This window comes from Perna viridis, chromosome 12 (genome assembly GCF_037379345.1).
Source record: "Perna viridis isolate PV_CMFRI_1.1 ecotype Kerala chromosome 12, ASM3737934v1, whole genome shotgun sequence".
In the NCBI taxonomy this organism is placed as follows: Eukaryota; Metazoa; Mollusca; class Bivalvia; order Mytilida; family Mytilidae; genus Perna; species Perna viridis.
Genome location: NC_142456.1, coordinates 13799388 through 13825788, shown reverse-complemented (window position 1 = coordinate 13825788; position 26401 = coordinate 13799388). Strand labels below are relative to the sequence as shown.

At 31.4% G+C, this 26401-nt stretch overlaps 1 protein-coding gene and 1 pseudogene across 4 annotated transcripts in view; one reads left to right on the top strand and one right to left on the bottom strand.

Annotated features, from left to right (window-relative positions):
- Positions 1-25353, top strand: part of LOC148601290 (multifunctional protein CAD-like) — a 73026-nt gene extending 47673 nt beyond the window's left edge. For 3 of the 4 annotated variants that reach the window (XM_088556271.1, XM_088556272.1, XM_088556270.1), the window contains 9 exons: positions 8867-9024; positions 10046-10123; positions 10574-10715; positions 17536-17606; positions 18144-18269; positions 18620-18775; positions 20256-20357; positions 20882-20976; positions 22694-25353. In XM_088556271.1, the coding sequence (XP_088412397.1) occupies positions 8867-9024; positions 10046-10123; positions 10574-10715; positions 17536-17606; positions 18144-18269; positions 18620-18775; positions 20256-20357; positions 20882-20976; positions 22694-22796 (1031 nt within the window). In that variant the 3' untranslated portion in view covers positions 22797-25353. The remainder of the gene's footprint in view (positions 1-8866; positions 9025-10045; positions 10124-10573; positions 10716-17535; positions 17607-18143; positions 18270-18619; positions 18776-20255; positions 20358-20881; positions 20977-22693) is intronic. The other variant, XR_015917286.1, reaches the window with a different exon arrangement.
- LOC148601291 (uncharacterized) lies at positions 15849-16938 on the bottom strand (annotated as a pseudogene).
- Positions 25354-26401: the final 1048 nt, after the last annotated feature.

Here is a 26401-nt window from a genome sequence, read left to right as displayed (position 1 = left end):
ATGGGATTCCTGTGAAAACAAAACTCATATATTTGTGATGAAAATAAAGGTCATAGTCATGGCAAAAGTGCAGGTTTATAAAAACAGAAAAATTATGATGTTGACCTTCAAAATTACCTTTGAAATGAGAAAATTTAAAATCTAGCTAGTTTTATTGTTTTATTTTTTTATTGTAACTTTTTTAACCTGCTTTTTAAGAATGAAGCCCACTTGATAAACAAACAAAATTGCCATTTTCTAGAAAATTACCATGATTACTATTTTTCTCCTTGGGTTTTTCTAAAAATATAAAAATATTAACACATCTCTAGTTTTCTCTAAATTTCATGTGCAAAGACAATTCTATCCACTTTTGAAAGAATACACCTTTCTATGCATGGGTTTAATTTTATACTGTTGGTATTGAAAATTTTTGAAAATGAAAAAGCGGTACCCATTGTAGACACTTTCAATACCCTTATTTGTGAATATATGGATGTGACTACATATCAAAACTGGCTGTATTATTATCATGGAATTGTTGCATTGTCAAACTATCTGAAGCATAAACATACTATGTCAGTATTAAATGTTTGTATGGTAACAAGTCCATTGAATACAGAAAGAAAATCTGCTAATTTCAATGTTAATATGTCGTATGGACTTAAAGAAAGTTTCTACATGATTTTGATTCATACATAGAATAGCTCTTAAGGCCACACTAAAAAATATTTCAGTTTGCACTAACCCGACCTTGATTTTCATCAATGGGTAGGTAGGTACTAAATACCCAAAAATGAGATGTCTCCTGATATTAAAATTAATATGTCATGTAGACTCATTTTAGAAATCGTAAAGTAAGTTTCTACATGATATTGATTCATACAGAGAATGGCTCTTAAAACCTCTAATAAGCAATTCCCTGATAGAATCGGGTTGTGTGCATGTGCATTGTCAATTTCACTGTGATGCTTCAATATAGCATACAATGTAAATAAACTGTAGTGTTTTTAACAACTTAATTTTATGTATAAGAACAACTCATTTCATTTAACTATTTATTGTATATCTCAAAGAGTCAAACTCACAATACAGATTAACTTTTCAATTCTCATCTTTTCATTTTGTTACTTAATGGAACATACTAGAGTAGATGGTTTATCATAATTAATCTCAGCTGTGGTAAAACTTGTTCTTAATGTCAATAACTACTACACTTAACTTATGAAAGTCACACAGTGTCTACATTTATGTTTTATATGTTCTAAGGGCAAAATATGCCCCTTTTTTATATGCCCATCTTTTAAGGATATATTATGTACCCTTGTGTATCTGTACATATATTCGACCAATAATAGGATAAATAAAAAATGCTGCAATGGATCCTCTCCTCAACTGACCACTGATCATTTGCTCATGACCTAAGTAATTTTAAAAATAACTACTACTGAAATTCTCTTCCGTCTATACAATCATCTATTCTATAAAAAATGATTTTGTAAACATACATTTTTAAAAAAAAATTGTAATATTCTATATGGCTGATTCAGAGATCTTGTTCTATAATATTACAGGGTAGCTAGGCACTTATATTTTTCTTCTTTAATATAAAATTAAGATATTTTATTCCCTGGTCCATCTGAATACCATCCAAAAATATTAAATAGGGTCATTTTTTTTTTCAATTTATATCTTTCATTTTCCAAATTGATATGATCAGGGAGCTCTGCACTTGACATTTGTCTAATTTATAGGAGAATTAAGATGAATTGAAGTGTGTCCAAGTGGGGGATGATAGTAAGTATTGACCAAAGAAAAATGCAAATGTGTAACTACAATGTACTTTTACTGTTGCCAAAAAGACAGCATTGAAAGATCATATCTGCTGGCTGTTCTGTTTACAAGTGTACATTCATCTTGGCCTTTCAGTTCCAAATTGAAATACTGTAAAAAAAAAACTCTTTGGTATTTATACCAAAATAAAATACTTCTCACAAGTGGAAAAATTTGAACATCTAAACCTAAGTACATTTTAATCAATAACAGTCAGGCACAATGTGAATAAAATTGAAAATTACAATGATCCATATAATAACTTGGACCACTGTAGAGAACAGGTAAAATTTAATCAAATTAAAAATAAGTCAAACACATTAAAAACATAATTATTATTGCTAATAAAAAAAATACCTTGCCTAGACAAGGTATGATTTTTAGGCAGGGAATTTAATATAAATTAAATTTGGTAGTCTAGAGATTGGAGGTGCAGATGTAACTAGTAAAGTTAAGTAGTTTTATCTAATATACTTGAAACAAAACACAAGTAATTCATAGGTGGATTGGGGTGGGGGCAAGGGCGGCTCCCTTTTGCTTAAAAGATTGTTATAATAATAAAATTGAAATCAAAGGATAGTTGGTGGGACCCTTTCCAGAATGTCAGTATCTGCCACTGACTTTCTGTTATTGACCAGGTAGACAGTCATAAAACAGATTATTTATCCTCTGTCTTTTACCCTCATCCTGTCCAGTAACAATCAGGATAGTTAAAATGATAAAACTGCAATAGAAATCAATGCACACAATTATTTCTGAATTTTACAATTAAGTACCAATCCCTATAAAATTCAGATACTGCTTATGTTGGGGTGATTCAAGGTGTAGAGGAACCCACCAAACAAACAATGTTTTTTTTACTGCTTTATAGCTATAATTTTATGTAAAGATAGTCATTTCTGTATTCAGATCTGTACTTAAGTGTAAACTATACATTAATCTCCAACCCAATCAAGGCTGTTGATAAGTGATGATTTCATACTGAATTCTATACAGTCTTTGTCTCATAAGTCCAACAGACATATGACAAACTTATACTTGTGATGTGGTTTGTAACTGTTTGTTAATTATAAAAAAAAAAGGAAAAAGAGTTTGGTTTGTAATTGTTTGTAAATGATAAAAAAAAAAGAGAGAAAAGAAAAGGAGTTTGGTTTGTTTTTGACATGCTTAAATCGCTTTCTGTTCGATAAAGACTGCTACTAAAAAAAAATCAGTAAAACGAAGATCTTTGACCACCTATGTATTAGCCTTGTCCTCACACCCAACTGGAATCCGGAGGACTTTAGCTGTATGAAACATCAGGTTGATTTATATTGTATTCAAGACATTGCTTGGAACCCAAGGCAATTTTTTGAATGATATAAATCAACCAGATGTCGAATACACATAAAGTCCTCCGAATTCCAGTTGGGTGTAAGGACAAGGACACACATCAATTTGTCCCCATTAAGAATCCAGGTATGTCTTAATGGGGCCAAATCAAGGTGTGTTGTCTTTAAACTCGCCATATTTCTATGTTGAGTTTAAGAACCCCCCAACACTATGTGCCAGATATGATGGACTTAGATCTCCGAAAGTTAGGCTTTGTGAACCATATTTATTTGTAACAATCACAGGAAAATGAATATTGATGGTTTGATCAATTAGAATAAAGCATCTATTCATATGGAAAAAAAAACATCTGTATGATGCTCATTTGGTGAAATGGTACTGAACACAAAAACATGATTATATCTTCTAAAGATTTTATATTGTATACATATGTTTGATTAATTGTTTCTTTGTTTTAGTAGAAAAACATTGGTGTAAAGGTAAACAAAGAACGATAACTGAAGAGTCATTACTTAATGTTTATTTTTAGATATACACATTGTTATTATCCTTAAAATGATATTTATGTTAGTCTTCTTAATCTTAATATTCTTGTTACAATAGAGTGGATTACTATATAAGAGGAAGGTTGTAACATATTTTTGGAGGGTATTGTTAATTACTTTTAAGGTTTGGTTATTTTTTCAGCTGATAATGTGAAGCCAAGAAATCCCCCTCCCCCCCAAAAAAAGCAATTCCCTTATAACACCTAGTTATTAAAGTGCAAGTTCATCAATATATAATTATCTCAGTGATGGTATTCAATTTTTGGCCAGGTTGCACTTGTGCTTATTGGCTTTTAGAATGGGTGTTTGGCAGGCTGGGAAAATATTTTCATAACATTTTTCTCAGCAACTATAAATCACAGTCACTAGATATTTGGTACACAAGTTTAGTATTGGGAATCCCATATTCAGGTCTGTTTCATTTGTGCTTTCTGTTTAGAACCCATCTATTTCTGTCTTTGAGCCATTTTATGTGCCTTAAAACACTATGAGAGTAATGCTTCAGTATAATGTACAATATATTGTAAATAAACTATAGTGTTTATCTAAATGTAATGTTAATCACATTAATTTCTTTGAACTATTTATTGTGCATCTCAAACATCCTTTTCACAATACAGACCCACTTTTCCTAATTCTTAAAGCCCTTTAACCTTACTGTGAACACACTGGACTAGACAATTCCAATATCAGTCATGACTTCAGCTGTGATAACTTTATCTTAATATCATTTACTTTACTTAACTTGTGACAGTCACAACTGCACATTTATTTTATATCCCCACTCAAGCAAGTACCTTGTCCATCCATCGATTACATATTTTTAGTCCACCTGGACATAGGCATTTGGGGATTTTTGATCTGTTGAAAAACATGGCTGACGTTACTAGAAATAGAACATAGGGGTCAGTCTGAAGTTTTTCAAATATATCATTAAAACTGTTAGGTTAAGCCAATTCAGACTCCGGTGAAAGTGTTCAGCATGATGAGAACTATCTGGTCAAATTTTTCGTTAATCTGTAGAGCCATGTTAGAGTTATTGGCCTTTTTTTTATTTTTTTTTTTAAATCTTATTAATTTAAAAAAAAAAAAAAAAAAAAAAAAAAAATTATCCTCAGAAACTACAAGATAGAATTTAATGGAAATTGATATGATTTTTCCTTGGGTATGAGTGTTAGGAATTTTTATCCAAGAAAAACCATGGTCACTTTTTCTATTTTTAAAAATAGAATGTAGCTTATCAAGCCAGGTGAGTGATTCAGGTTCTTTAGCGCCTCTTGTTTTTATATAGAATGATTCTTTAAACTAACTATAAGGATGTAAAATAAAGGTCTTAACCACCTATCTGATGGCTTTATTCCTACACCTAACTAGAATGGGGTTAGCTTCATCTGTATCATACACCAGGTTGATTTATATCATATTCCATACTTTGCTTCGGCGCCCAAGGCAAGTTCTGGAATTTTTAAATCAACATGTTGTTAAATACAGATAAAGGTAACCCCATTCCAGTTAGGTGGGGGATTAAAGATATAACCTGTTTCTCCATTTCAAGACTTACACCATTGTAACTCTTGATGTGCTGAAATCAAGATATATTGTTGTTAAACTCCCCTATCATGGTAGGTTCGAGTTTAAAAACCCCAGAACATTTCTTGTCCCAGATTTTTGGGGCTAGATCTTGATACTGTTCTGTGATTGTCACCAATATTTATGCATACCAATCATATGGGCATGAATATTAATAGTTTGAAATATTTGCATACAACACTTGTTCTTTTGCAAACAAATAATAATGGAAATATATGGGTTTGAATATCTTTATGATAAAAGGGTACATGAGATGTGAACTAAAAATAACATTAACTTGAATTATGAGAGAGTTTTGCAGTTTTAGAATCGAAAGAATTAAAGAGTCAGTTTAAGTTTGATTGAAACAAAGAACGATAACCGAATTTTGATAAGTTTGAACGATGTTTATTTTTAGATATACACATCAACAAAAGCACATTAAAATCTTTCATTGTTAGGTAGAAACTTTTCAGAACCATCATGATAAAATATTGATCAAAACTTAATGTTCAATTTGTTATCTGATGAACAAGTTTTTTTTTTTAAAGTTAACACTATATGGGATTCGCTGTGAAATGAAAGTACTTTATATGAAGTTGAATATTACATGTGGTTGTACATGAAGGAAAATAAATACTGCCAAATGCTTGAAAGGGTAGAAACAAACTGGACATGTGTGTTGGGTGTACCTATTTGAAGCAGCGGTATCAATTTGGTGAACTTCCTGTCAGCAGAGTTAGAAATAGCTGCCTGCCCACCAGCCCGTGACTGCCTATTTTTTAGCAGGACACGCTAATTTTAGCAAAAATCTATATAGCCATACAGTAAATATTTTGAAAAATAGTATTCAGGACTGGCTAGAATTTGAGTGAGTTTCCTACCCTTCTGTCAGTATTAGTAATTTTATATGACAACAAAATATTTTCTGTTGCTCAGAGATATGCCAGTCATTGTTGCTTTCATCCATTGACCTTTGGTTTTCGTGACTATTTTGCAATGAATCTGTAATGACTTTTAACACAATTATTTGTGATTTTTGTGGGTGCAAGAAGTATATTTTTATATTTTTATTACTTACTCTCTTCTACTATAATTTCTTCAAGATAAGTACATTCACTGGTGTGATGATTTAATTGGTAACAGTATAAGTTTTCTCTGCATTCTACTGTATTATGCTTGCCTTTTATCTTCCCAGTCAACATGAGAATACCTTATACGTTTATTGTGAAAATATGTCAACCTGTTGAGTTTTCCATTCATGGTTTGGTAGAGAAATTCAGTTTTCACAGTGTGGCAACTTTGAAAAAAATAGTGGCAACCACTATGGTGCTTATGAAAGAAATTTTTTTTTCATTTCAGAATTTTTTTTTATCAAAATTTTGATATGGTTTTCCATACAAGCCTCCTGACCATGTTATGACTGTAGTATTGTATTATACTGAAGTAATAATTTTTATTCCCCCCACTTTGAGTGGGGGTATTTAGTGATAAAGGTGTCCATCCTAGCTACAGTTCCTGAACCAATATGTGCAACTATTTGACAGTTGATGATTAAATAATCACTGAGTGATTGATAATCAATGACCAATCTGATTAGGGTTTTGTCATGTAAAATGCTGTAAATTTTATAATTTATTGGAACAAATCCAGTATCGTGGCATACAATATAATGGCATAGTAAATTTATAAAATTGAAATATTAAATCAACATTTTGTACTTCACTAAAAAAAACAAATTTAAAAGAAAAGTAATTAAATTTGTGTGCTAATTTATATCATTTAGTAAATATGTGTAAAAATGAAAAACTTAAACTTAGGAATCTGTAAAATATATCAATCAATCAGTGGTCACATGATGGAAATGAAAGTGATCAAGGATTTGACGGATCGGTGACTGCTTGGAAACTGATTGATGAGCAATGACAGATTGCAATTATAGTTTGCACAGATTGGTTTAGGAACTGTACTTTCCTTCCTTCCATTTTGTAGACGGGTACCCATCTCTTGTCCTTTAATCAAAATCAATATGGAGGTCAAAAAGTGCATGTTTTCAAATCGGGATATCAAGATAGTGAGCATTGCTCACAGGTTTTCTTGTTTGATATTGTGTTGTGAGGTTAAGGAGAAGAAGGTTTCATGATGCATGAATAGTCCTGTTGGTATAATTTCACCTGTATATTGTCTGCATGTTTGAAGGATGTTGATTTTATAGTAGATGTTGTTAAATTCATGCTGCAACTAATTGGGCATCTCTTCTTTCACACTTCTTTTCTTAAGTTTCCTTATTAGTCATACAGGAGTTTCAGTAAGTTCATTATACCCCCATTCTGTAGGAGAGAGGGCTGTACTGTTTTACTCTTGTCCATTTTTCTGTCCATAACAAGTTTTTATTTTTGTCACAGTTTTCTCGGCAACTACTCATCACAGCAATTTGTAATTTTAACAGATTTTTCTGTAAGTATTTAATGTGGTGGGATCCATTTTTGCAAAAAATTGACAACAATTTTCTGTTTACCAAGGACTTTGTTTTTTTTTCCTTATATTGTGATTGAAAATCAGGGGTATCACTTGTGAGCCATTCCTCACAGATTTCTTTAATTATTAAACCATAGCTATTCTCGTATAAAACTTTTTTTTTAAATTTTAAATAAGTACAGATTTGCAGAATACAAGAAGAATGATTATTTCCAATTAAGTGGCCCCAAGGGGCATATGAATTACAAACAATGATTAATTATTCTCTGGAAACTAATTTTGTGGTCCAATTGCAGTTTATTTTTTTTTCCATGTCATTAACAAAGCAGGGGCTTTGTTCAGCTGTTATTTTCCACACAAATGTCAACTGTGTTATATTTAATATTATCTATTGTCTTTTCATATGTACCAGTGAAGTACGAAAACTAATTGTAACCATTTCACATGAGCTAATTTTATACCCCTCACTTTTGCTGAGTTATATTGTGATCATGGTGTCTGTAGGTCTGTTCATCCAAATACAACTTTTTTGTTTCAGTTTTGTAAAACATGAAAACTAATTGTAAATACCTAATATTTGCTTTATTTATTCCCATCACTTTGTTGGAGCTGTAATTTAGCGATCAGTCTGTCCAAACACCACGTTTTTATTATATTTTTCTCTGTAATTACTTATTGTAGCCATTTGATATCTTTAAAAGCTTTATATGTTTGATTTGATTGTAACAATATCTTCTTGTTGAAAGTACAGAGTATCATTTGTATGCATTTCTCACTGTTTTTTTTTTTAGTTAAGGAATGACTGTTATATTTTTTCGATATGTGAAGAGATAACTTCAATCATGTAGGTACACTTAATAATCTGCGTAGCAGGTATTTTCTAGTGTACACCATGGGTATTGAGTTCATTTTAAACAGACCGAAAAAATTTTACAGTCATTTCTTATCATTTAATTTAAGTAGCATAATTCTAATAATTATGAAGTAACTAATTAAAAAAGTTTGATGACATCACAGACATTACAAAATTTGGTTTATGAGATGATGGACAAAATTTTTTATCCAATCAGAAAATGTGTTACTTCTGAAATTAAATTTTTGGATTATAATTCTTCAGTATATCTTTTCAGGAGGTCCATATGAAGCAATGAGAGAACGTGATGTTGGTATGATAACTCCACCTCAGCCCCATATTCCATCAGTGTTACAGCCCGTAGGACTCCCTCACTACATGCATGGTGTAACAGGGCATCATGTTCTTACAGTACAGGCATTCCAAAAGGACCATGTAAGTACCCTTAGCAAAAAAATGTATTCACATTTTCAGTTTTTTTTTCCTTCTGAATTTTATTACTTATTATCTCAGTTGGTAGACTAAGCCTTAGGAATCATGATTCAGAACTTAACAGATTTTTAAAAAAATTGTCATTTGATATTTGCAATTGAAAAGTTTTAGAAAGTCATTACAAACAGTTTTTCAATAAGCCTAAATTGATTCTTTAAAAAAGGATGACATAATCCTTTCTGTGGCTTGACAATTCTCATATGATATTCTTCAAAGACTGACCCAACTGGCAGCTTCATTTGTTAACAGTTGGTTTTAAGTGTCTTCAACATCACTGAAGAGTTTTTCTTTGTAACATTGACTTGTAGAACAGTACATGATTTTTATTTTCTTAAGTAGCTATCTTTTTAAGAATTAAGCAAAATCTGAGAAATGGGGTACACACCCAAAAGACTACATATTTTTATTTTTGTAATTGAGTTGTTTTACGGGTCTATATTATGGAATGTGCAATTATTCATTCAGATCTGTCTGCTCTTAGGAGATAATCAATATTGAAAACCTAAAAGGTTCTATTGTATTTGAGTGTCATTTACAGAGTTGTCTCCCTTAATTTTGGAATTTACGGTGCATTCTACATAATTTTTATTTCCTAAGAACACGGGTTATATGAAAAACTAATTGTTAATTTCTGTTTTCAATAGGAATTCAAACAAAATATGAAATATTAAAATATGTAGGCTTTTCACCCATGAATCACATTTTGCTTGATTCTAAGCCGGAGCGTTACTTAAACAGTAAAGCAAGTAATTAATTTGAGTCTCAGTTCTGAACTGGCTTTTCATCTGCCAGTTTTTTTTTTTTTTTTTATAAAACTAGGATAGTGGTCTGAGGATGTACATTGTCAGGTACTGGTAGTAAAAAAAATTCAGCTTATTTTATTTTGATGGTCTAAACATTATGCCAACTTACTTTTGGAATAATCTTTGTTGTACTGATGTAAATTATTTGTATGTTATTGTAGCTCCACCATTTATTCAACCTTGCTCATCAATTCAGGCTGGCAGTAATTAGAGACAAACCCCTAGACTTCATATTAAAGGTAGGTTAAATTGAGAACAGAAAGAAATATTTTACAGCTTTTATTCCTTCAACTTCAATCTTTGGTGGTTAATATATGGTAAGGCTCTTCATTGTGCTAACTTGTTTAACTGGTATCTAAATTATAAACACTTGCTGGAGATGCAGCAAGTCACATTTTTTAGCTTTTTTTTTTTTTTTTTTTTTGTGTAAGGTAGCCATCTACATTGTAATAAGAATCTTTTTCAATCTTTTTAAGATTTGTTTCGTTTAGACAACTGTTGAGTTTACCACTGCACAAAATACATCTAAATTGATGTGAATGGACTTTATAGAAATATCTAGTTAAGACAGGTTTTGGAATTACTCAGGATTTTGTGTAGACAGATGTCTGTATTTTCAATCCAGTCATGAAATGAGGATCTTTTGTTAATTTAAGTTGTATCTTGAATTTTTTTTTTTTTTTTTTCAGGGTAAAGTAATGGCAGCCATGTTCTATGAAGTGAGTACAAGAACATGTTGTTCTTTCACAGCAGCCATGCAGAGATTAGGTGGAACAGTTGTCTTTCTTGATGATGCTCACTCTTCTGCACAGAAGGGAGAAACATTAGAAGGTAACCCTTGATTTAAACCTCTGCTTTGGAGGAGGGGGTGTACTGTTCTATCCTTTTCCATCCTTCTGTTTAAAACAGTTTTTTTCACAAATCCATGTCATAGCAACTTAATTTCTTTACATAAGCTTCATTTAGATATGCTGTATTGTACGATTTAACTTTCGGCTTGAGCAACAAAACTTCCTGTTTGACAATTATGTTTACATTTCGACCTCATACTCATATTTGGGTGCTGGAGTCTTCGTAAGTGAGCATTGGTTCCCAGATTTTTTGTTATATCTTAAACATTTTTTTTTTTTTTTATTCAATAAGATACATATATACATAACAGACAGTTTAAACTACATGAAGAACATCACATGTTGTTTACTTAAACCGCATCATTCTGTACATACAAACAACCAGCTTTATGGCTGAATGTTTACAACATTGGGATCATTAGGTTGCATCCAAAAATCTATAAGAGTTCCAAATTTTTTCAAAATTTTTCACATGTTTGTTTTTTTCGCAGCTATCATTTTTTCAATATTATACATATACTTCATTTTTTCTAACATTCCTTGCACATTTAATGGTTTATTATAACACTTCATACTGTAAATATAATGTTTCATCCAAAGAATAATATTATTTTGTGGATCACCTTTACAACATTGTTTAATATTACCAAACAAAAATATGATTTTAGTGAATGCTATGCTTATACCATTATGAAGGAGCCATTGATCAGTTTCTTCAATAAAATCCTGTACGTGTTCACATTCCCATAACAAATGTTCAATAGTTTCTATTGCTGAATTACAGACAGAACAAAATGGAGAGGAGGCATTGTCAACTATATTGATAAATTTGTTGGTTGTCAAAATCCTCTGATTAATTCTGTACTGGAGCCATTGCAGTTTTGTGTTTTGAGTAACGACTAATGGAAGTTTATTAAGAACTTTCCAATTCTCAGTATCTACATTTAAAATTGTGCTCCACTTGGTGTTCCCTGTAGATGTACAATCATTTCTATTTAAAATACAATACATATCTCTTGAGCCCTTCTGACTCTTTAATATAGTTTTCACATGGGATGGAATGAAAGGAGATGCTAGTTTGTAGCTTTCCTTTGTAAACTGCTTCCTTATCTTTGATGTCAGAGACATAATACTATTGTATTTCATTATATTCAAATTTACATCAAAAATATTTTGTAATTCTTTGTGTTTCAAAAAAGAACCATCTTCTCCAACCAAATCATTAACATAACGAATACCCCCATCAAGCCAATTCTTGTAAAGAATTGGTCGTTATCCAACTTTAAACAAATTATTCATCCAAAGAGGACTGGCTAAAAAATATTCCCATTTTTTATCTTTCTCTCTCTCCATTACCATGACAACAGAACATCTCGCCCAAAAAAAAAAAAAAATATTTTCTCTTAAATGAGATATATATATATGCTGATCCACAGGTGAACAATTTTTCTTTGTCTACCTGTGATAAGAAAATATTTTGCCAATTTCCTTCATTTCATAAAAGTCTCCTTATCCATGTACATTTCATGGCTTGAATAAAAGCATTTACATTGATCATCTTAAGGCCTTCTTCTTCATAGCATTTTTGTAATACATCTTTCTTAACTTTATGAACAGGTGAATTCCACACAAATGTATAAAAAATGTTGTTTATATTTTTCATCATATCATCCCTTGGGTTTGGAAGTGACATTATAAAATGATTCAAAATTGGTAACAAAAGTGTTTTAACAACTTTTATTCTACCAATTACTGTTATATTTCGTTTTTACCACTGGTTTATTATACTTTTGATCTTTCTGATACTTTCATCATAATTTTGTTTTATCATCTTATCCACGTCGACCTCAAAATTAACACCTAATAATTTGAAAGATGTAACTCCCCAAAAAAGATTTTTCTCTCTACATAAAACCTCCTTAGAATACTTTTTGCTCCCAATCCAAACAACTTGAGTTTTTGAAAAGTTGATGTTAAATCCCGAAATCTGGCCAAACCAATCAAGTTCATGTAATGCCTGGTTCAAGGAATCTTCCGAACCATCTAAAAGTAAAGATGTATCGTTTGCAAATTGGGACAATTTATGTTCAACCTGGATTACTTTGATTCCCTTTATGTCATTGTTCTTCCTAATTTTCATACCCAAAATTTCAGCACATAAGATAAATAAGTATGGTGACAAGGGGTCCCCTTGTCTACAGCCCCGTTCAATTAAGAAAAACTCTGAAAGATTCCCACCCTGAATAACAGCAGAGTTTATGTTATTGTATAAAACTTCTGTCCATTTTATAATAGAATCCCCAAAGTTAAAGAAATTTAAAACATTTTTTCAAAAATCTCCATGAAATGGAATCAAAAGCATTTTCAAAATCAATTAATAATAAAAGGCCAGGTATATCATTTTCTTCACTATATTGCATATTGTCATGAATAAGTCTAATATTCTCCCCAATATATCTTCCACTGATAAATCCAGTCTGATCAGTATGTATAAGATTACTCAAAACAGTCTTAAATCTCATAGCTAAAGCATCAGAACAAATCTTATATACTATGTTCAATAAAGATATGGGTCTCCAATTCTTTAAAAAATGTCTTGGGTTATTTCCCATAGGTAGACAGGTAATAATGCCCTGTTTTTGTGTGACAGATAATTCTCCCTTTTGGTACCCTGCGTTTAATGATCTAACAACAAAATATTTTAAATCCTTCCAAAAAAAAACTTGAAGAAGTCAATAGAAAACCCATCAGAATCTGGCGTTTTATTATTTTTCATACGTTTTAATGCCAGACCAGCTTCAATAACAGTAATAATACCTTCTAAACTGTCTTTTTGATCATTTGTTAACTTTGTAAAATTTACACCATCAAAACCTTGATTAATTTCATCATATACATTGACATTGTCATTGTCTTTTTTCTTATAAAGTGTTTCATAAAATTCCTTAACCTGGTTTAAAATCTCTTTTTGATCTGTAACTACCTCCTCATTATCTTTTTCAACTTTAGGAATGATTTTACTCGTAAAGTTCTTAGATTCTAGACCACAGAAATAACTTGTTGGCTTTTCCCCTTCCTCTATCCATTGTACTCTAGATCTAACCATTTTACCCTGCAATCTCTCCTTTCTGATATTCTCTAATTCTTGCTTTTTTTGTTCTAATTGCTGTATTGAACCATTATCTAAATTTTCTTCTACATATCTTACCTCTTCCTTAAGTTTTTCCTCATTTTTGTTTTTCTCTCTCTTTTTAAAACTTGAATATGAGATGGATTTTCCACGTATTTCCATCAGTAAAGTTTCAAGAAAGAGTTGATCATTTATAATGAATTCAATTGACTCATTATCAATATCTTGTATACTCTCATGATTATAAACTGGAAGACAATATTGTTTCTTTACATCAAGTATCTCCAATTCTAGTAATATCTTAGAGTGGTCTGAACAATAACTTGGTTCAACACAGCAATTATTTTAAAATGAAAACATACCCTCTGATATCAGAAAAAAAATCAAGCCTTGCTTGTTTTAGAGGGGTTTTCTTCCGCCAAGTAAATCTTTTTAATTTTGGAAAAAGCTCTCTGAATGGATCTACCAGAGATCTATCCTCTATTATTTACAGTAATTTATCTCTAGCATTGGGGTTATTTATATGTAGATAATTACTATAATCTAGATCTGGAGACAAAACCAGGTTATAATCCCCACATATTACATAATATTCATTCTCAAAGTCATCAATAACAGACATAATCTGGTCATAAAACGCAGGGCAGTCATTATTAGGACCATATATAGTAACTAATGTAAAACGTATCTTATCAACCATAACATCTAAAGCTAAATAATTTCCATTTTCATCTTTTTTTTCCTTTGTAATCTTGAATTCAAAATTATTATTAAATAGTATAGCAACTCCTCTAGAGTTAGTAGTGAAAGATGCAAAGAAGCAGTCAAAACCCCAAAGTGATCTAATATTGTTCTTTTTTTCAAATGCAAAATGAGTGTCTTGAAGGCAATATATGTTATACTTTTCTGATTTCAGAAAATTGAAAACATCCGTCCTCTTGGACAGGTCACCTAATCCTTGACAATTGACTGAAAGTATTTTTAAAGACCCCATGATTGTTGGGATATATAATAAATCATTTTAAAATTTTGACAGCATAGACACAAAATAAACCATGTCTTAGGAATGCATAAAACATAAACTCAATAATGTACATGTATATTCAGTATTCTAATGAACTGCTGTTTCAACAAAGTCACCAAGAGAACAGCTGAATAACCAGTGTTTTTTTGCCAGATATAAGAAACATACATTATAAATAATAAGTAGAGAAAAAAGGTTAAAAGCAACATAAAGGCAGTCTGCAAACATTCAATTATGATGTCATATTTTTGCAGTATACATTTCATGTAAAAATATATATATATATTTGAACTCAAATATTTTTTGTATCAAATATATTTTTAATGACCTTTCTGTTTGAAAATAAAATGTAAAACAGTGAATTCTGAATAGTACAATACAATGGATTGATAGGGTTGTGAAGTCACAGCAACAGAGGTCTAGGACATGTGCTGTGGCTTCCCAACTCTAGCAGCAATCCAATGGAAACAAAGTACCAAAAAACTATGAAACAATACAATTGGGTTATCTCCCTTAAATTTAGCTTCCCTGTTAGTGTTGTTCATTTGTATTGCGATACAATAAATTGGGGTCACTTCCGTTTAATTGGACTACAAAATGAATTGTTCAAAATATAAGGTAGCGTTATCTCCCTTTGTTTCGATAATCATGTACTGTTTATCTTTAGTATTGCTAAACAATGAAATAAATTGGGTTTCTCTCCCTTTAAGTTAACCACACAATGATGCTGTGATAAAAATCAAACTGATATTAAATAAATAAGTTAGGATTATCTCCCTTTAGTTTTAACAACTAATCTTTTAACCTTTGAAGAAAGAATTGTTAAGTTGTAGAAGGAAAATTGATTTTAACCAAAATTTGATAAATAAAAGTCTTATTAAGTATTGATAGGAATGTGGAAATATAATTTTGTATATAACTTTGACAGTTTTACTATATTTAGGCATACAATAATGTTGAAATTATATTTTGTATTCCATAATACTATACAAAGAGTAATTTAACATATAATACAATTTTTTTTCACGAACTTAAGGAGTCTCAACAGTTTGTGAGGTATAAGTTCTTCACTTTCACAGTTACTCCCCTTGCTGTAGTCTGAACTGGATGTCGTCATAAAGATTAAACTTCAAATGCAGATCTTCCTCAGTCCTCCCATATATGCCACAGTTATAATACCACACCTGGTCAAACTCATTAGTGTCATTTAAACGTTTAATCAAGTTCATATTTCTCTTGGAAACATCATCAACAAATTTCACATTTCCCTTCAGTTCTTTTCTTTCTCGCATAACTTTTCTCTTAACATCGCTGCTAAAGAGCTTCACAATGACTGGGTATGGTCCCAGTTTTTTGGTTGGGATCCTGTGAATAGCTACAACATCCGTATCCTCTAGTTCAACCTTCAGTTCATTTTTGCAAGTGTCCATAAAATCTTTTCTTAGATTTTGGTTTTTCTTGCGGGGAAAGTTCATAACTTTAATGTTATTTTTCTCGCGTATTGCTCGTTATAGTTGCTACTAATATCTGCTTGTTAAGCTATTCTAGTTGTTTCGTTTAAGTCTTTCTTGATATTAGTAGTAGTACCATGCAGCACCTGTATCTTTCTTTTAAGTCATCATTTTCTATAGACAAAGCATCTATCTTTTCCTGCATTTCATTTTTAACTTCATTGATTTTTTCTTCAATCCTTTCTTCCATTTCACTTTCAATAGATTGTTTGAATTCATTAATCAACTTTTTTACAATAGAACTAACCAGTTGTTCTATATCATTGGTTTTAATTAAGTCCTTTGTCACTCTATCAAGGTCTTGTTTACTTGTCAAATTTTGTAAATCTGCTTTAATTTCATCAATGTCCTTTTGTAAGTTCATAATCCCTGATAGATCCAGGTATTATTGGACTCATTTGCCACTTCAGAATGTTGTCTCTTAAGTGGTTTTTCCTTTTCTTTGTCCTTGTTTTGCTGCCAGCAATGATTGAACTGTATTTACTGGCTTGTTAGGTCCTTTAGTACTGGTATTGCTAGGATTAAGTTTTGGAGGCATTGTTCCTATATACTGATATAACTGACAAGTATTCACTTATCACCCTTTCTTGTCAAAATAACACAGTTATGTTCAAATTAAATATTTTTCAAATCACAGATTTAATTTCCAAGTTATATCACTAAAATCTCCATAAAAATTCCTTTTCAGCAATATGAATCTTATTGGTGTACTCTCCTTAAAAACTTCATTTCAACTGCAAAAAGTGGGAGCTTTAATTTAGACTGTTGACTGTACGGCAGCCATCTTGACTCCTCTTAAATATTTCTTATTGAATTAATTTTTTCCACTAGTTCTAAAAAAAGTCTTCAAATGGTAATTTATTTTACATTTTAAGACTATGTAGACAGAGTACTGTGAAAGTACTTTAATTCGTGGATATCAATTTTCGTGGTTTAGGGAAAAACACTAACTCTTGAATTCTTGGTTTTGAGGGTTTCAGTATATACATCAGTGGGGTTCTCCTTTTCATTTGGAACCAAATTTCGTGGTTAGGCCTACCCATGAAAACCACGAAAATTGGTACCCCACGAAAAATAGTACTTTCACAATATTGCCTTGTATAGTCAGTTAGATTTGATATGTGTTTTCTTTCAGATTCCATAATGACTATGGCTGGTTACTCTGACGTGATAGTGATAAGACATCCAAAACCTGGGGCAATTTCTGTATGTTGCTTAGTTTAGGGTGTTTAATTTGAGGGATTTCATTTTTACGTAACCTGGTTGATTTTATCATTATGCTAGCACAATATTTCATGTAAACTAAATCTTAGATATTATGAATGTATTAGATTGAGCAGTTGCTAATTTTTGGGGATTCAGTCAAATGAGCATATCCCTAAGTATCAATTTTTGTAGTGAAAATTAGTACACTTTGAACATTATAAGTTGACAGTATTTCTGTGAATGTGACTGGAAAGACCTGAAATTGATGTGATGTTGAAAAAAAAAAATACATACCAAAAACAAACCAGAGATTTCAATTTCTGTTGGATATCATGATACAGCGTAAATATTCAGTATTTGTTGTACTTGTATATTTAAAATTATACTACAATTTTTTTTTATAAACATTGGCCAGTGTTTATTGCTTAGAACATAAATATTTTTAACAGCAAAATGATTAGAAAAATTTGAAAAAATTTTAGTCTGCAGAAAATTTGGAATATGGTCCCATATACTAAATCTATTATTTTTCTAAAGGCTGCAGCAAAACTTTGTCGTAAGCCTGTGATTAATGCTGGGGATGGGGTAGGAGAACACCCAACACAGGCCCTGTTAGATGTCTTCACCATTAGAGAGGAGATCGGTACATGTAATGGAATTTCTGTAAGTACCATTAATAGATATTTACACTAGGAATTGATTTTAAGGAGGAGGTCTTCTGCCTAATATTCATTAGAAATGAAGCATAGAACTAGTAGGGAAAATTAAGTAGCCACCTACTGTAGGGCTAAGAAATCATTTATGATACAGTACAAGTGTTCAATATTTTTTTTATGCCATGATGGACACTAGAGAATGGAAAGTTTGTTCCTAGAAAAGCAGAAAAATAGCAGAATGTCCATTTGTCTGGGGTTTTATAGGAAGTCAGACTCAAGTGAATTCTTCTTTGTGTATACTATTCATCATAGGAATTTTTCTGTAAGGTAAAACTTTATCTGTATCATTATTTCCAGGTAACAATGGTTGGTGACCTGAAAAATGGCAGAACTGTTCATTCATTGGCTAGACTTCTGACACAGTACAGAGTGAAATTCAATTATGTTTCACCTGACTCACTAAAGATGCCAGACTCAGTGAAGGAAGCTGTACGAGAAAAGGGCATCATCCAGGTATTTTATAACTTAGATTTGAATAGTCATCTCTTTCATTTTTTTCTACAATACAAGGTTGGGGATATATGTGCTATACTTCTTAGTGCTTTATTTCTTATTTGTAAGAGTTTTTTTTCCACTTAAGTGGATTAAAGGGAAAGACCACCTTTGCATTAAGTTAGGCTTTTATGATAAATCATACCCACATAACCAAAAATAAATAACTTTTAATGCAAAAGGAGCTTTTATAAAATGCTCAAAGCTATGCAAAGTTCGAAATCCTTGAAATATAAGTGGATAGCCATCTTGCAGAACTCTCCTATCTGAAGGAAGATCATAAGCAGACTTTATTGATTTTTACCGATAGCTTCCGATTGGCTCGTGATGTCACTAAATAGGTTTGGTACCAATACAAGTACTGCAAAGAATATTCCGTAAATATTTCTACGATCCTGTTTATCTAATCACCAAAACATGTTGTCTTGTCAATTTTATGATTGCCAGAATGATAAAGGAGAAACATTCTAAAAGTTTTTGACAGGCTACTCGTACATTCTGCGGAAGTAGCCATAGATTTTCCTCAAACATGCTAGTCTTCTGGATGCAAATTCCATTGTTTGCCGATTTTGTCTGACATTTGCTTACATGTTGTGCCTCAATCTCTTTTTCTGTTTATTTTGGGTTGAAATTTTAGGGGAAAGTCCCAAATTTGCGATTTTTCTGACACCATAATCAATTACCTATTTACTTTCACTTTACAAACCGACTTCATGACGTCACATCTCAACCGATCATGGTGGTGCCCATAGTCACGGGAAATTCAAATTCCCTTATTATAAAGCGTGATTAATTAGTAAAGAAAAGGAAATTATTTTGTTTCAATGTAATTTTCACAAATATTTAACAGATTACTTTCGATATTTATGACTTGCACAATAACATGGTCTTCTCCTTTAATGAACTGCAGTTACAAAATGGTAATGAAATAAAAAAAAATACAATTACACTGCAAGCTCTTGAAATGGTTGGCATTTGCAATATAGCTTTTGCCCATGACAATAATACATTTGTATACTAGAATCTGTCATTTTATTCACAAATTCAAGGATATGTCATATTATTGGTTAATATCACATACAATGTTATTATGAAGTATTTCCTTATTTATTCCAGTAGAAAAGCCTGAAAAAAATGCCTATGCAATATTGCAGATCTAGCCATCCGTGGTCATTAGCATATCATTTTTATACCTCCACTAAACCAGTGGGTATTAAATGGGAATCACCTTGTCTGTCTGTAACAATTACCTGAACAACCCAATAGATGGATTGATTTCAGATTTGGTGAATGGGGCATATGTTACAATCAATTTTGTTTGTTGTCTGATATTTCATGGGACTTGTTTAAGTGTTTGTGCTAAAGTTTGCATGTTGAAAATTTGCCATCTGGAGTGGAGAAATAATTAAGATCATTTATACCTCTGTTTTACCATTGACAGGAGGAGTATGGTAGTTTAGAGGAGGCCTTGCCAGAGACAGATGTTCTGTATATGACAAGGATACAGAAAGAAAGATTTGCTTCACCAGAGGAATTTGACAAGGCAAGTGTGAATAATAATAGGATAATTAATTGGAAAGAGTGAATAACCAAAATATGATCACAAGTGCTGAAGAATGCCTAGATTCCTCTATATAGGAAGTATTTCCGTATAGGGTATGGTATATAAGTCTCGTCATGTGACTCCATGGTTTCACAAGACTAGGCCCTAAACTAACGTTTAAATGCATGGAGATTTGTCATTTACAGAGCATTGCCTTAAGTAATAAAATCCAAATTTCGTTTTGTGTAACAAAACAGATAATAAATGACGCGTGTATACTTCTACATGATAAAAGTTTTCAGAAAATGCATAATGGAAGATTTTACATTGTAACAAAGCCTTTCAAGATCCCTGAAGTAAACAGTAAAATGCAGATCTGTCTTCCACTTGCAAAATATTCTACATCGGAAATTAGGGTAGTGAAAATGAAACTAGAATGAGACTTACATACCCTATTTGCATGATAGAAATATACTAAATGCTATAGTTATCGTTTATTCCATCCATTTCACAATTCTTCATAGGTATTTGGAAAGTTTATCATTACACCTGAACTGATGACCAAGGCCAAGAAAAAAATGGTAGTCATGCATCCATTGCCAAGGAATAATGAAATTGAGTAAGCCATAATAAGGGAAAAGTTTCACCTACATGTAGTAGATTCATTATTATGTAGTTTTAAATACTTTTAGGGATCAAAAATTTCTTTTACATTACATTTTTGGCAATTACAACTGATTTTTGATATTGCCATCACTTGGCTTCTGTCATCGTTGTCGTCATCCGTTAACAATGAGCAGAATTATATGAAACTTTGCACAAATGTTCCTTTTGGGTCTCTTGCACAAAAGATGTGTTTACATTTTTGATAGGCCAAACACAGGCCACAGTTACTAAAAGTAGAACATAGGGGTCATACTGTAATTTTTCGTATATATCTCCAAAACGTAATCCCCGTGCAGGTCCGGGTGTTAAAAGAATAGGCCTGCAGCAGCGCTAAGCTTGTAAAAGGCGACTAAATAGTGCTCAGAAACCTAGCTTGAGGCTAGGCGCTCTGCCCACAGAGCAACTGGGATGTGTGCCCCAGGTGGTGGAATTGGGTACCCCTGGCATGTTACATGCTGGGGTTGTCAGGCTATAATACGGAAAACCTGACTGCAAACCATAGTGGTGTACCGTGTTGGGAAAGATCTTACCCATTCCCCCTCTTTCTAGTGGCAATCAAAATTTGTCAACCTTATTATCCTGGTGTCCCATCCTTTTTTTCATTTCATCAGTATTTCATGTTCATTTTATCATCCTTTTCATGTTCATCGTCTGAATATAGATGAAATATTGCTGCTCACACGTTAAACCCCAACAAACAAACAAACCAAAACCGTAAGGTTCAGCCAAATTCTGACAGGGTAAAAGTGTTCAGCATGATGAGATATATCTGTGTTTAAATTTTCATTTTCAATTTTCTAGCCATTTAGGAGTTATTGCCCTTTTTTTGATGTTTTTTGCTATTTTTAATGTTATTTCTTTCAAAAATCTTCTCCTCTGATACTACTCCACCAATTGGAACCAAACTTGGTATGAATGTTGCTTAGAGTTTAGATTTTTGATCTGTCGAAATACATGGCCGACGATACTGAAAATAGGACAGAGGGGTCAGAATGTAGTTTTTCGATTATATATCTCCAAAACCAATAGGTTTAGCCAAATTCTGACATAGATAAAAGTGTTCAGCATGATCAGATCTATCTGTGGTCAAATTTTCATTTTTATCGGTCAAGCCATGTAATGATCCTCATGATAAGTCCAACCAAAGTCTTCTTGAGTCAATATTTTTAGCTTACTTACTGTTAAATTTATTGCCATTGAAAGACAAACTTTAACAAGGTGAGCGATTCAGGCCCTGGGAGCTTCTTGTTATACTCTGTAACACCAAGTGAGAAACTTGATAAAGGATCATTGATTTTTGTTTTGAAACTTTGTACAGTTGTTTGGTACTATGAAATACAGGTTATTTTCAGCAAAAACCACAATATAGTAATTAGATTCGGCCGTTTCGAACATTTTGTCTTCCCCTTCTTTCACCATTATGTGGTGAGGTTTCACTTAATGTTTCATTGCTATTTCTTTGATTGAAAGAAATTTGTTCAAGTAATTTCAGACTTAATAAATTTTCCTTTTTTCCTCATACAATAGAAAAATATATTTTTGGGAGAATCTAAGTTAGTGTTATTGACTTACCCATTGAATAATAAAAAAAAATTACTACATAAACAATGATAATCTCAATTTATTTGATATAACTTACACTAAAGTAAAATGGTGTGTTTTCATTTCAGCACTGCCTTTGACACGGATCCTAGAGCAGCTTATTTCAGACAGACAGAAAATGGAATGTTTGTCAGGATGGCACTGCTAGCCTTAGTTATGGGAAGATGTTGACAATGTCATTGTGACTCTGATTGTTAACATCATGGTGTATTGAAAGTGACATGTCTCAGTTATGTATGATACACATCATTGTATTCAACTTGTTATCTTAGTCCACTTTCTAGCTGTATTGTTTTATTGTAGGAGGAATTAATCTCATAAATTTCAAAGTGTCTGACAACCTGGCTCAGGTTTCATGAAAGAATCTCATATTGAGAATTTCCTGACATCTTTCATCAACTTAAATTTCAACCAATCAGCATACTTGAAATTTTTAATTGGAGAAAAAATGCAAGGATTTAGAAAAATTTTCAACTTAGATGGCCTTATGTCCTTTACTTTATTGTAATATTTACAAGGGGGTGGACTCAGTTTTATTCTCCAGTTACAGAGTTTTTCCTGAGTCTTCATTTTCCATGCAAGCTGATTGGTCAAAATTAAAATCTTGGAATGATTTGATGACAATCTCAATTTTGGGAGATTTTTATGAGACTAGGATGCTATATCATTTACTTCAACTGAGTTGTAAATTATGAATATATCAAACTGACAAGATAGAAGTCCATCTGAAACCTGACATTAAGAGTCATGTATTCTCTACTCTCTATTTCTGTTAGCTATACTTAACAAAAATGTGAAAGTACCATTATTCATAAACTCTAAATACTGACATTTGTTATTGTTGTTATGAAGGTTTTGTACAGAATTTAACTGAATTATTTTTTTCCGCAGAAACGTAAGTTTTGTGTTTTCTTAATTTTTGTCTCTAAAGTATATTAAAAGAAGTGCTATTAAAATATATATCTTGATAAATATTTTATATCTTTAAAATCAAATATTATTATTCTTATACACAAACAGAAGTGCTATTATATCTATGAACTATATACTTATATGTATGCTTTTCTTAATATGGGTTGTAAATGTACTAACAACAATTTATGAGAATTTGAAATTATGTGGAAATGTGGATACTGTATTGGTCTTTAGAAAAAAATTATTATGTGCATGGTGTCATCATAACATTATTTTTTTTATATTTATAACTTCTACATGAACAGACATAAAAAGTTGGAATTAAAAAATTTAAACCCCCCCCCCCCCCAAAAAAAAAAAAAAAAAAAAACAAGAAAAAACATCAACAACAAACAAAAAACAAAACAACAGACACATAAAAACAAGACAAAAATATTTCAATTTGAGATTTTGTATTTCATAAAAATAGATATTGATGTGATTGCCACAAAAATTTATCATTATATAGATGACAGAATAAGGGTAGAAGTATTTGATACTTTTTCTAAACTAAACCGCTTTTGGACTGTATCATTTGATCACTTTAGACAGGGGTTTGGTTAACCTAGGTTTGCACTACATTCATAACTCGTATTGATAAATTTAAAAATTTTCTGATGTATTTGGTTAATACAGGGTTCTGTTTATACAGGTGTCACTGTACACATATTGGTAATAGGGGACACGTTTTTGGTTGGTATAGGTTTCACTGTGTATATGTAGTAAATCAATTAAGGTATCTTCATACCTGTTGACCTTTGGGAGATTCTCCCTCAATGACTCTCTTATGTGGGAGATCTGTACGCAAAAGCAAATTATTTAGTATTTTTCACAGAAAGTATTGTAATTTTAACCAAAATCCTCCCACAAATCTTAGATTATGATGTGGAATTTTCTTAATTTTTCATTGTTTTTGAGGGAGTTTCCCCCCTAATATGTGCGAGTTGACAGGTACATTTTTTTTTGCATTCTGTAATTATTTACTTGATGTTAAAGAGATGTGTTCAATTGTCATAGTTAAAACGGGTAAATTGTGTGCTACCAGGACTATAAAAACTTTGTGGTTATTAAAGTTTTTTTAAGGTGCAATGAATTGAATATATAATGATCTTGAGAGGAGGAAATCAAAATGTGGTATGGCAGCTTCATAAAGTTGAAGCAAATAAATTTTGAAATAACTATGTTAATTGTATATTATAGGCCTTTACACCACAAACTGACCCACAAAATAACTGAAAAATATATTTTTAAAAAATATTCTAAATTACAATAGAAATGCAAAACAACTAAGAATTTTCTATGATGTAATTAATTTAGAAATTTAAGCCTGCAATAATTGTTGTGATTATTTCATTTAAGTTGCAATTTTTGCAGTTTTGAAAAAAAAATCCGTCATACCTAATGTTAAAAGTTTCATAATGCAAGTTTGTATTATAGTTATTTAAAGTCTGTCTTGATTTTTGCTATAATAAAAACATTGCAGTAATTTCACAGTATTTAAGCTTTAAGGCATCAAGGCTTGTTTATTCTTAAATATTTATGTACTATAACAATATATTTAATGTATATCCAGGTACTTAGAACTCTGAAGAAAATGTCTTCAAATTTTTGGCTTACAATGATTTATACTGAATTATGTTAGAAATTGTAAAGTTTGTTGAAATGATTTCTTCTGTTTTTGGGATATAGTCTACACTTGCATTTGTTATATAAACTTGATTGGTGCATTATTATATTGTTTTCAATGATCTCCAAATACATTTATTGAATTTGATGTTTGATTATTATACTCCCTCTTTTTCCTTCATTAGCTGTTGCTAGAATTGGTAAATATTAATTATTGTGGTTGTCCATCTCTCTGCCCCTTTCTGCACTTGTCACAGCTACTTGATATTTCGGTTCAAGCTTTATATAGATGTGCCATATGGTGAGATTTAGTTTTAGGCTCAAGTTATTCCAAGTCCTCTCTAACAATTGTATTACCCTGCCACACCAAGTGAGGATGAATTGCTGTATTTTCCGGACTACAAGTCGATACTTTTTTTCAGCAAAATGTCAGCCTCGACTTATATAAGGAGTTTTCAAGAAAAAATGTTCACCTACAATGCATTTCATTAGATTTGTTTAGTTCACTTTTGATTGCTTTCATTGAAAATTTTGGGTAAACTACAATCAACAAAAGCTGTCATTCAAACGGTCAAACCGGCGATCGAACTTGAAGGTTATTTATCCGTGCCGCTAAGCTTTATGAATGAATACAACGATGTTAATAAAATCTTTGAAACAGTTGAAATATATAAACAACTCTAGAAGATACGTTAATAAAACTTTTTTTTAACTTGAAAGACATTATCTAGAGTTCTGGAGTTATCGGTTCTTTATTATGCAAATTTATTCTTATTTATGGTGTGTGGTAACACATTCGCACATGGCTCAAACTATGATCAATAAAGGTATTATCTAAATGGCTAATTGCAACCAAATTTACAGGTAACAATTTTTTTTCTTGTATTTCGAAATACCAGGTAATTTTGTTTATTAATTACCACTCTTAATTATGACCTATTCATCAAACTAATTTCCTGCTAATTTCACACATAGTTGTCCACACTTGACATGTTTACGATTTCGTACACCTGATCTAAGGCTTCAGAGCAATTGACATACAATTCAATAACAATAATTAAACTCCCGGACAAAGTACACTTTAACAGAAATACAAATATTAATTTAATTCAGAAATACTATACAAAGCACTATGCTGTTAAAAACAAACCCCTCAACTCGGATCTCCGCTGACACCTATGCTATAAATGCACGTA